The sequence below is a fragment of the Podarcis gaigeae genome (genome assembly GCF_964106915.1).
Source record: "Podarcis gaigeae genome assembly, chromosome: 14".
Taxonomy (NCBI): Eukaryota; Metazoa; Chordata; class Lepidosauria; order Squamata; family Lacertidae; genus Podarcis; species Podarcis gaigeae.
The window spans coordinates 5,435,992-5,448,548 of NC_139690.1; the positions used below are offsets into that span (position 1 = coordinate 5,435,992).

Consider the following 12,557-nt stretch of genomic DNA (forward strand, 5'->3'; position numbering starts at 1 on the left):
AAAAATACTCAAGCACTTTTTAACACCTCCTGTTTTGGATATGTTTCCCAACATCTGATTTGGACTCATAGAAAGAATGATCAATTTGCAAATCTTTGAAAGGATCTGGATTTGAAAAACAGCAGCGGCAGGCAGGCTCAGCAGCAACAAAAGCAATCGGAAAGAGCTGGTTTTTAGTGCTAGTTTGCTTTGCTAGTAAACAGTATAATCTTGACAAACCAGAGTGAGTGTCTAAAATAAACTATAAAATTATGGCACAGTGCTGTCTTCCAGATCTCAAAGGGGTAAAGGGAGGGCTTCTTCCACTGTGTAGCTGAAAAGCCTTTTTTAAATCTCTGACAGTTCTAAGAAGCGGCTGCATAATGTGAAAAAACTCACTGTTCTATTACTCCTGCCAAAGCTGTGCCAAACAACACGCCTCACGCTCTCTGAGGAAGGCACAGAAAAGATGTTTTGAAGTAAGGTGGGTTCTCCCTGGCCTCCATCGCAGCATGATGTGCCTCTTTGAACAGCCTGTTCCAGTGCAACAGAAGATGGTCAGTGTGATCCTCCAGAGTTCCTGGCACAGCTCTGAAAGGGGGTTAGTCAGATTTGTGGGGGATCAGTCAGTCCATCCATGGCTAGTAATGAGAGCTGCATGAAACTTCCACATTCAGAAGCACTCTAACATTCAGAGCTAGTTATAGGGGATAGAATGCAATAGCATGAGAATGTGACCTCCCTCTGCCCACAGCTCAGCTGTGTTACACACACTGGTGTCAGTGGCAGGACATACTGCAAGAGCAACCAAAGTGGCAAATGTTTTTAGGGTGCCAATGAAGCAGCATGCAGCTCAAGAGGTGTGGCTCAGCATCCTCTGCTAAGCTGCAGATTCAGGATTGGGGGGGTGGGTAGCCCTGAGCTAGGAACCCTTTGCCTGTGGGGCATGCAAGCTGAAATGCCTCTCACGGGGCATTGCAGGGTGTGCTGTGCAATGTGAGAATTGTGTTGTTGGGACATTGGATGTCTTGAGGGTCTTGGGCTCCCAGTGAATGCTCTGCAACTGGTCCCACCTGCAAAGGATCCTGGACTATGCTCCTCAGGTCTTACACTGCCATTATTCGGAGCAACAAAACATCCTGAGAGTGGTCACGTGGCTAGCCTTTGGTCATGTTCACACAACAATGTAAGCCGTAAACCGTGCCCATTTGATTTCCTCCTGGCTTGTGCTGGGAGTAAACAAACCATTATCCCTGGCTTGGTCTTACATCCCAGCCTTGACAGTGTGAGGAAGCTCTAAAGAGACTCATCAACCATTTTGCCCAAGCCTGCATGGAGTTTGGCCTTATGCCCCACAAGCTCAGTGTTGCTTTGCAAGACTCGCAAAAACGATGCAGGGTGCCCCAAGTAGGTGTGCACCCTGGCCCCTGCAAGCTCAGCACTGCTTTTGTGAGTGATATTGGGCTTGCAGGAGCCAGGGTGCTTGCCTGTTGCATTCTTCTCAGCTGGAGGGCAGCTGAGAAGGATGCAACAGCTCAAAACGGGGCAGGGCGCTGTGATGTGCCCCCCCCAAAGTGCACCCAGAGTGACGGCCCCCTCAGCCCCTCCCCACACTATGCCACTGAGCACTCCACACAAATCAACATTGATTACCACATTCTTTAGGTGGTAGATGATTTTGTCTACTTTGAGCTCCACCATAACTAGCAACCTCTCAATTGACACTGAGCAGGACAAGTGCATTGGCAATGCAGTTGTGGCACTGACTCAGCTCTCCAAAAGAGTAAGTGAGAATGTGAAGCTAACAACCAATACCAAGATGAAGATCTACCAGGTTTGTGTGTTGAACATGCTGCTTTATGGAAGTGAGTTGTGGGTAACTTACAACACTCAGGAGTGATGCCTAAACACTTTCCACATGTGCTGCGTCAGAAAGATTTTGGGTGTCAAATGTCAGGACAGAGTCTCAAACAAAGATCTGCTCTCTCAAGCCCACATTCCCAGCATGTTCACACTCCTGTCTCAGCAACATCTACATTGACTTGGTCATGTCCACAACTTGAAGATGGCAGGATCCCCAAGGATGCGCTCTATGGGGAGTTGGCTTCAAGTACCAGGCCCATTGGCAGACCAATTTTGCATTACAAAGATGTCTGCACATATAACATGAAGGCTGGCAACATTATCATGCCATGTGGGAATCCCTTGCAGATAACTGCAGCACCTAGAGATAGTCTGATTGTGTATCCACAGCAGTGACCAAAGGAGGAATGGGAGGAGCAAAGGGGAAAAATGCCATCATGCACCTGAATCAGTACAACTGGATGCCTTCAACTGCCCCAGCAGCAACAAAACATGTCACTCTCATATTGGTCTCTATAGCCACAGCAGGTGCTATAACTCTCCAATGGTCTGACCTCACCCCCAAAGGCACACTCTTCCATTGTCTCCCGAGACAGGCAGATGCCAACAACAACACTGACTTACATTACAAATGAGCAGCAGCAGCAACTGAGTCACAGGGAAACACAGAAAAAGCAAGAGTAGAATGGAAGGAGAAATCATAGCTAGATGTTTCAGATCCCTCAACAAAAGAAAATAGACTGGTGGTGGCTCATAGGTTGAATGGAGTCCACCAAGACTCTCTATCAAACTCCCAGGACTTTCTCCAGGCCACAATCGACATCAACCCTGCTTCACACTCTGCTTAATTGCCATTGCCAAGCTAGACTTTACATTTTAATAATGCCTCTTGTGCCCTGGATGGAGGATGGAGATGGGGGGGGGCACTAAGTCCCTGAAAGAGCTGTTTCCAGTCAGAGTAGACCAGCCTCCCCCTAACATCTGGTGCCCTACAAATGCTGCTGGGCCACCAGTTCCAGCCAGCATGGCCACTGGTCAGGGATGATGGGGGTATCTGGAGCATGCCAGGTCAGAGAAGGCTGGAGTAAGCAATTCTGGGGTAGACTGACATGTGGTCTTGCTTAGTCTGTGAATGCAACTTCATGTATGTTACCATGGGTGTCATTAGGGACCACTGGGGCTGAAAAATGATCTGCCAAGGAGCTATGATCCCTCCCCATAGGAGTTCCCAGGCTCAGTCCCTGGAATCTCCAGGTAGAAGGTTCAAGTATCAGGTGAATGGAGGAGGCAATGCAAGGCTGGATGGACAAATAGCCCACCTTGTTGTAAGACGTTTCTTCATTCTCAAGAATGCATGTGTATGCATATAATGTGCATGCCAAGGATTAATTTAATTGGTGATTGAATACAGTCAAAATTATAGGAATAAACATGGCATGGATGTATCTGCCAATTTTGGTTCCCCCTCATTGTTCCAGTCTCAAATTTGGTTTAATGCACCTAGGCCATCATTTGCAATTAAAAAAGACAGTCCTCCCAAACAGTTGTCAGTATTTTAGTCACTAACGTTTTCATTTAGGATGCAATTTTGCCTAACACACACATTTTTGCAAGCAATTTTCCTTAATAAAATGCATGTTTTGTGTTGTTTTCACAAATATATGTGTTTTCTGCACACTTTCCCCTAGCATGTTCAGAGGTGTGCCTTGCTTTGTGTATTGATTTCAGTAAGGGCAATTTTAGAAGGTTCACATAGAAAGTTTTGCAACCATAATCAAATCTCTCTCTCTGCCCCATCCCTGTTATAAACAGATCTGAAACTGGCCTTGAGCAAGGCAGTGGAGAGCCAGTGAATGGCTCGGACCCCCCAGGTGGGTGTGTTTTTGGTCCACAACCGTGTTTTCACAGAATCTTGTACAAAGGAGGATCATCTGCCATGCTGCAAGATACCCCAAGTTCTACCTCCAAAGGGCAGCCTCCTGCTTTTTCTGACTCACAACAATACACATCCCTGATCACTGGTACAATTACACCTACAATTTTTCAAAGAATATGATGACACCAATAAGGAAGAAAACAATAACTAGATTTCAGAAACACCTGACAGTTCAATGTGCAGAAGCAGTATGCTTCAGTATGCTATTTTTGCTTTCCTTGTGTGGGAGAGCAAATGATCAACAAATTGTCATGCACAGGGAATTTTGCCGATTGCTCCCTTCAGTCAACTGGTCTTCAGCTGCTGAGCTGTGACCCAAAGGCAGTCATTCCCCATCAGTATTGCCACCATTTTCTCATTGTCCTCTTTAAAGTGGGGGAGGCAAAAAGATAGTGGAGAGAAAACGAGAAACAGACCTCCACTAAAGACTTTGCCTGAGTCATTGTTTTGAAAATGCTGGTCTTTTTCTGTGAAGAACTGAATGTTTTAGGCTGGGATGAAGTCTTTGCAAAACACCTTGTTGATTACTATGGGTGTTGTGTGTGACTGGAGAGGAACCATAACACAGTGCGTAGAATCTGCAGCAGCCTTCCCCAGGCTGCGGTCCTCCAGATATTTTGGACTATAACTCCCATCAGCACCAGTCAGCACATCTGTATGATGTGAGAGCTGATGGGACTTATAGTCCAAAACGTTTGGAGGTCCTCAGGCTGGGTAAGGCTGATCTACATATTATATTCAGTCCCAAAGTGTACAAAGCTTTGCAGAAGCAGCTGCTTCTCTGGTTTGCTTCAGTGCCAGATAATGTTGTTCACTCTCTTACTTGCTGCGGTTGCAAGTATGGCTGATTCTGCCTGCCCACCTCCCCACAAACCCCCAGAAATCTGCTTTAGCTGCTAGAGAAATAACAACAACAAAGAAAAAATTACCTTGTAACCCGACCTCTGAGATCTCCCAGACCAGATAACTGACGCATCTCCAGGCTCTTCAGTGTCGAATTCGTTCCGTAACTGAGGTTATCCCTGACACGGATCTGTTCCTGTAGAGCCTATAATTGCAGAGGAGTGAAATGGGCGACTCCCCTCTTAAGTGTGTGGTGCAGAGAGGCTGATGGAGTGCGTCAACTGTCAAGAGTTCTTCGCACATGCTCCAGTTGCCCTGGGGTTTGCCCTCAGGACCCATAATCCCCATGCACATTCATGCATCTCCCCAAATCTCTTATCATAGACCATGCTGGCTGGGGCTGATGGGAACTGTAATCCAAAAACTACTGAAGGGCACCAAGGTTAGATGGAAGGCATGGAGAATGGATCTATCACTGGCAGTTTTGTTCATATTCAGAGGCACTCTGCTGCTACATACCAACTGCAAGGGGAGGGTGCTCCCTTCATGTTGAGCTTGTGGGCTACTCAGAGGTATCTGGTTGGCCACTGTGGCAAGGAAGATGCTGGATGAGAGACGCCTTTAGTATGCCTCTTATTATGTGCTGACTGTGTATACATGTTGTTGACACATGGAGAAGGACATGCATGATCAATCCCATCAGCCTGGCTTGTAAAAGAACCACACAATCAACCCCACCAATGTGATTGCATTATTTGCCCATATACCACAGCCAGTTGGGGTTGCTTCACCGACAAGTGGTGTGTTTAAGGGGGGGGGGGGTGTCCTTTGTGATTGTGGGTGAAAAACCAGAAGGTGGTAATTATGCATCTCAGATATTTTGATTAATTAAAAACAAATAGACTGCAATGTACCTTAGTGGGGATGGTAATTAGCCCAGACTAATTAACACTGTGTGTAAATGTGTGATCTTAGGTGTGTGGTACTCGTGTGCTCTCAAATAGAACTGTAAAGAATTTGTCCCAATTCTTCCTGTAAATAAGCCTGCACCAAAGCCTAAGGGCAAGTACATGAAACAATTGCATGTTTCTTCCCTGTTTATGTCCTAAGTACATAGCAGGAGCCCCCCTGGATCAGACCAATGGCCCATCTAATCCAGCACCCTGATCTCACAGAGGCCAAGCAGATGCCCATTATGGGATGCCCACAAGCAGGTCCCAAGTGCAACAGCAGTGCTCTCCCCACCTCTGCATCAGTCTCTACTTTCCTCTGTGCAGAAATTGAGACTGTAGGTTCTTTGGCGGCAGCAAACTGTCTACGTGTACACCATAAAGCATTAGGCACATGGATGGCACTAAACAAGCAATAAATAATAATTTATTTCCAACATTTGTTTTCTCTTGATTAAAAGGGAAACATGAAGAAGGGCTGCAGATTCTTAGGTTTGAACCATCTGTGTGGTGTAACTGTTAGTGTTGGATAATGACCTGTAAGGCCTGGGTTCAAATTTCCATGAAGCTCACAGGGTGACAATGAGCTGTCTTTCAGCCTAGCCTACCTCACAGGGCTGTTGTGAGGATAAAAATGGGGAGGGGAGAACCATCTATGCCACACAGAGCTCCTTGGAGGGAAAGGTGGTATATAAACATAATAAATTTTAAAAAGAGAAAGAAACCACGCACCTTCAGAAATTTTAAAATGTGAAGACTGGGTACACCATACCACCAGAAAATTACCACTGACCTCAATGTCCCGGTTCAGCTGCCTGACGATGGCTGTGATGTTGCGGATGTGCTCCTCCAAGAGCTGCCTGGCCAGCCGGTCCCCTCCACCTTTGTTCTGCATCCTATGCAGCGTGCAAACAATGTCTTCCTTGATGCGAAAAGCGTGTTCCACAAGGGCGGCTGTCGTCTTCTCATGGCTGAGAATCCTGTCTTCTAGCTGGTCCACGAGTCTCGCTGACCCAAGAGGAATGGCCGTCAGAGCTTGGCTGTGGAGGGGGATGTTCCGGATTCGTCTAAAAGGAGGAAGTGATGGAGATGCTTGGTTTGATGGAGCAAGTACTTATCCAACACCCCGCTTATTTCTACAATATCTTATCCTCCCCCTCCTCCAAGGAGGTCAATAGAATACCTTCTGCCAATGACACTATGAGGCAGGTCAGCCTGAGAGACAGTGACTGGCCCAGGGTCACCCAGTGAACACAGAGTGAGTGAGGATTTGAACCTGGCTCTTGCCATACTTAGCACAGCACTCTAACCATTACACTACACTGCTCAAGCCATTATAATTAACTGTTTATTGTGCACCAGAATCAGCCAGGAATGTCATTGGTCTGTGTATTGTGCAGCATTGTTGTGAGCCATGAGAGGAGCAGGATTATGCTCCCAAGGACCAGAAGGGATCCACACACCTGGTAGTGAATCAGTTCCCCTCAAATTGATTTTGGGTCAGGCTCAGATCTTCACCTCAGCAAGAGCCAAATTCTGGCCCTGCCTATGTGGCTTTTAGTCTCTCCAAGCATCAGTGCTTGTTCCTCTTCTGTCTCCATGTGTGCCAGCCAGTTGTAAGAACCTAAGAAGAGCCTCCTGGGTCTGGCAGAAAGTGGCCCATGTAGTCCAGCATCCTGTTCTCACAGTGACCAACCAGATGCCACTGAAAAAGTCACAAACAGTACCTGAGCACATGAGCATCTGCTCCTCCCAGGGTTTCCAGCAACTGGATTCAGAAGCATATCGCCTCTGACAATGGAGGCAGAGCATAACCAGGATGGCTAGTAGCCAATAATAGCTTTCTCCAACATGAATTTGTCTAATCCTCTATTATACACATCTATCATGTCACCTCTTACTTGCCTTTTCTCTAAACCAAAACCCCCCAAATACTGCAACCTTTCCTCATATGGGAGTTGTTCCATCCCCTTGATCACTTTGGCTGCTTTTGTCCCATGTTTCCTATCCACTTGTTCTGCAGCCAAATGCATCCTTGGCCTAGTCCTCCTTCAAATACACCTCTGTGCTCAGATCTTGGCCTGCTACTGATTCCACTGCCAGATGGGCATTGGTGCTTTCGTGGCTCTTAGGAAGTGTCAGAGACAAGATTAGGGCTGGGCAATATCTGGTTTTCAACATCGTGATACATCACCAACTAAACATTTGATATACAGTGGTACCTCGAGTTAAGTACTTAATTCGTTCCGAAGGTCCGTACTTAACCTGAAACTGTTCTTAACCTGAACCACCACTTTAGCTAATGGGGCCTCCTGCTGCTGCCGCACCGCTGGAGCACAATTTCTGTTCTCATCCTGAATCAAAGTTCTTAATCTGAAGCACTATTTCTGGGTTAGCGGAGTCTGTAACCTGAAACGTATGTAACCTGAAGCGTATGTAACCCGAGGTACCACTGTATCACGATGTCTGAAATAAGGATGGAGCTATGTAGAGGCATTGGCTAGCAGCACGGTATCCCCCACATTGTAATTCCTGCATAGGACATACACAAACACACACATCATGATTTGCGATGTATTGCCAGGTCAAAAATTATGAAACCGATATCATGATATGGACTTCAAACCAGTTTTGGATGATATATCAGCCCTAAACAAGATCCATTGAAGCCAGCATCCTCCTTCCCACATCAGCCAATCAGACGTTATCAGGAAGAAGCCTACAAGGAGAGCTGGAAGGCAAGAGGTCCCCTCTCATGGCTGCTCCCTAGAAATGGGCAAAAGTCTTTGGGTCCAAACAGGCAAATCCTCTTTTGGCCCCTCTCACACTCAGCTGAGCTAAACCTGAAAATGCACCATAGTGGGGAAACATTAACCCTGTGTGTTTCCTGACATGCACTGAACCTGAGATGTTCTGCAAGCAAAGCACCTGTCCTTTTGCCCCTGAGATTTGTCCTGACCCTGTAAGAGTTCCATGGAAGGATGGGCATAGAGTAAATGGGCCTTCGTCACCAAATGTTATTTGACCTCCAACTCCCATCATTCCCAGCAAGTACATTCAATGGTTGGCAGTGATACAGGCTGGAGCCCAGCAACATATGGAGGGGGCTACCGGGTCTGGGAAGCCTTCAATAAATAAATATTTCAAATCACACACACACACCCCACACACCCTCTGCCACCCCATCAAAGCAGTTCCCTCACATGCCTCAGGATACCTTTCAGTTGGGCCGAGTGTGGAGAATATCGGGCTTCGCTGTGCCATCCTCTCTTTCCAAGAATTTATGCCTGTTGGGGAAACAGCAACACAATATGACTGAAGCAGTTAAATTATTCATCTGTTTATAGCTGGCACAGAACAGCCACTTCATGCCAGCAATGCCATTGTTGGAGGGCACTTTTGGAATCTGCACAGCCAAGATAGCACAAAGCTTCCCCATGGAGCACAAAGCTTCCCCATGGAGAAGGCGGTGGCTTGTGGAGGCTCCCAGGATTATCTGCAATGTGGGTTGGGCAGAAGCAAAACACATGGGAGTAACACATGGGCCAAGACCCCTGCCATTGCACCAAGGAGCCTAAGGCCTACGCTATCAGGAGCACATGAGGACGCTGTTCCCATCTTGAACATGCAGGTAAGGTTTACCTGTGTGCAGAGGTCCAAAAGAGGATGTGTTAGGCCCTGGCACTCTGATGGAATACAGGAAGGCCTGCTAATATTGAGTCAGGAGCAGGCCCATGTCCTGATGGGCAGCCCTGGTTCTCTAGGATTTTGGGGTTGGGTATCTCCCAGCCCTAGCTGGAGGTGCTGCTAGGGACTGAAATGAGGAGCTTCTGCCTGCAAAGAAGTATGCTTCCCCCTGAGCAACAGCCCATTTATTGGGAAATAGATTGAGCTAGGACTATAACATGGCCAGTCCACTTCCAGAATCTCAGCCAGAGCAATTGCAGAATCATTGCAGGACCTCATAGTTTGGGCTGGTGTCCCAGGACAGAGAGTCTGAGAGATCCAGAGGGTGGCAACGCACAAACGGGCCTTTTCTGCAGTGGCTCCCCGCCTGTCGAATGTTCTCCCCAGGCAGGTTCACCTGGAGCCTTCATTATACACCTTTAAGCGCCAGGCAAAAATGTTCCTCTTCAACCAGGCCTTTGGTTGATTTGCTTGACATATTATGCCCTTTTAAAATGTGTTGGGTGGTGGTGATGATGATTGTTTTTTAATTATTTGATTATGCATTTTGTATAGGGCAGTATATAACTTCAGTAAATAAAACAACAAAAAACATACTGGGGAATGTCTTGTGTAGCTATCCTTGCAGTGTTTGCCTCTATTTTTAAAAAAAATCTATATGCTTTAGAGCTGTCACCAGATGAAATAAACCTTAGTTAATTGCTTGTATGAGTTTGATTCATCGATTGGTTACAATAAACACAATTATTTTGGAGGCAAGACACACGTTTCCTTTGTTTTTTGAGGATGCTGAGAGGCCTTGAAAGGAAGGGAGAAGATGGTGGTGGCAGAGGTGGGCCCAGCCAGGCCCGCGGCAGAGGAGACACCTAAGTTGCCCCTGCCTCACCTTCCCCCTCCGCCACCACCAACTTCTCCTTCCTCTGTGCCTCTGGGACCACCTTCACACCACACATTTAAAGTGCTATGAATACCATTGAAACAGTCATGGCTTCCCTCAAAGAATTCTGGGAGCTGTAGTCTGTTAAGAATGCTGAGAGTTGTTCAGAGTCCCCTATTCCCCCCACAGAGCTACAATTCTCAGAGTGGCTTAACTGTCAATCTCTCTTCACAGGGAACTCTAGAACTGGAACTCTGTAAGGGAAGTATGGGCCTCCTCACAACTCTCAGAACGCTTAACAAACTACAGCTCCCAGAATTCTTGAGGGGAAGCCATGTTGATTCAAAGTAGTATCATTGTGCTTTAAATGTATGGTGTGAATTTGGCCAGAGTTGAGGTGCCCAGTAGCAGGGGAGGGGGGGGGAGAGAACAGCTCCAGTACTGCTCTACAGCGCTGTGTGATTAAGAAGTTTAAAATAATATATACATTTTAGCCTATATACATAGGCTGATGTCAAGCCTTTTGAAGGTGACTTCTGACCCTTTTCTATCTCTTTGGCTTTTGATTTGATTTTGCACCCCTTTCTCAAGCCCATGTTCCTTTCTTGCCCGCTGGTCAGAAGCTACTGCCCAGATACCTTCCTGGAAAATGTCCAGATCTTACTCTGATGGACCATAGGTTCCCATTCCAGCCTACTTTCTTTCATGTGACTGTGGAGAAGGAAAGCGAGAAAGAGAAATAAATGGGAGGGGAGCTGATGGAGCAACAGAAGGAGGGAGAGCCCTCTGCAAGTGACCAGCTTGGACCCCTGGAGACAGACTCCTGGCTGTCCCCCAGCAGCCTGCTGGGTGGGGAAGAGAGGGAGGGAAAAGGAGGTAGCTCAAACCACTTTTTGTCCTGGCCCATCTACCACCTAAACACCAAACACCTCACATTGTTCCCCTGTATCTGCTTTAGACAGGGACCTTTCACACCCATTCATTGTAAAGCACACAGACGGCACTATGCAAACCATCATAATCAAAGGCTCATTTCATTCCAGCACAATAACCTGCAATATAAAATTAAACCAGACTCTGGCCCTCACCGCTTTGCTTTCTGAATGGAATTCACAAAGATTAGATAGTCACCAAGGCCTACTACCAAAAAAGAAAAGAAAAGCCAGACTGGAGTCCCACTTGCCACCTCAGAGGCCATTTGCTCTGAGGCTGATCTCACATGCTCTGAAAACACTGAAACACCCACTGAAACCTGGCAGGATGTGCCATCAGGAGGACTGCTTGGGGATTACTGATTAAACATGATGCAATATGGTGCGCAGATGGAAAGGGAACAGAGGGGTTATTTCGATGGAAGTGTCAGCTTTGCAGAGAAAAAAAACCCACAAGGGATATCCTGCAAAACATCACAAGATACTGCTTGTCTATTAACCAAGGCCACGTTTCCCAAGCGCTGCATAGAAAAGAGAGACTTGCTCAAAATTATACCACCTCTCTTGGAGAGAGCTTTTGAAAATAGGGCTGCTCCCATGTCTGTAGGAACACCATATACATTAGATGAAATTGCCTGTTGCCTGTCAGCCCCCATCCCACAAGCTGTTGACTAAGATTCTGGGGATGCCATGGAATTCTCCAGATGCTTAGGGGAGAGGTATCAGCAACAGACTGCCAACAGGCAGTGCTGCTTATGAGAGATGAGTGAGAGGTCCTTTGCTAGACAGGAGGAAAAGATAGCTAGCCTATTGAACTTGGAGCGGTTTAACTTAAGATACGGTTGGCATGCGTACTTATGGTATGACAAAGTTAAAGTACATACAGCATGGTCAGGTAAACTAAGGCCCAGGGGCCAGATCTGGTCCAATCGCCTTCTAAATCTGGCCCACGGACGGTCCAGGGATCAGCATGTTTTTACATGAGTAGAATGTGTCCTTTTATTTAAAATGCATCTCTGGGTTTTTTTTGTGGGGCATAGGAATTCATTCATCCCCCCCAAAAAAAATATAGTCCGGCCCCCCACAAGGTCTGAGGGACAGTGGACTGACCCCCTGCTGAAAAGGTTTGCTGACCCCTGACATCCTGACATAGAGGGTTCCTAAATTATATAGTAAGGAGGAGTTTATACTGTTTGGATAAGGTATAAGGACCTTTTAGAAAGGAAAACACCATGATGGTTATCATCTGTGGAATTATATATTTTTAATTTTCCTGGCTAATAAATTAAAAATAGCCTCACAAAAGAAGAATCTGGCATTGACACCTGGCCAATCAAGGAAAGGCTTTATCGAAGAGGGAGAACCAAAGATGGACCTTGTGGAGGTAATGATGGAAATGCAGAAAGATCTTCAAAGCCACACCAAAGTGGTAGGTGAATTATCAACAGAAATAAAGGCTCTTGCAAGTAACTTGGAGAAAACAGTGCAAA

At 46.5% G+C, this 12,557-nt stretch overlaps 1 protein-coding gene across 5 annotated transcripts in view; it reads right to left on the minus strand.

The window, feature by feature from the left end:
* FAM81A (family with sequence similarity 81 member A) overlaps positions 1–12,557 on the minus strand; it is a 38,856-nt gene that overhangs the window by 17,186 nt on the left and 9,113 nt on the right. For 3 of the 5 annotated variants that reach the window (XM_083712804.1, XM_083712807.1, XM_083712803.1), the window contains exons 2-4: positions 8,789–8,858; positions 6,365–6,638; positions 4,708–4,826 (exon numbers count right to left, since the gene is read on the minus strand). In XM_083712804.1, coding sequence (XP_083568930.1) covers positions 4,708–4,826; positions 6,365–6,638; positions 8,789–8,835 — 440 coding nt within the window. In that variant the 5' untranslated portion in view covers positions 8,836–8,858. Of the gene's footprint in view, positions 1–4,707; positions 4,827–6,364; positions 6,639–8,788; positions 8,859–9,213; positions 9,347–12,557 lie in introns of those variants that run through there. The other 2 variants (XM_083712805.1, XM_083712806.1) reach the window with 2 other exon arrangements.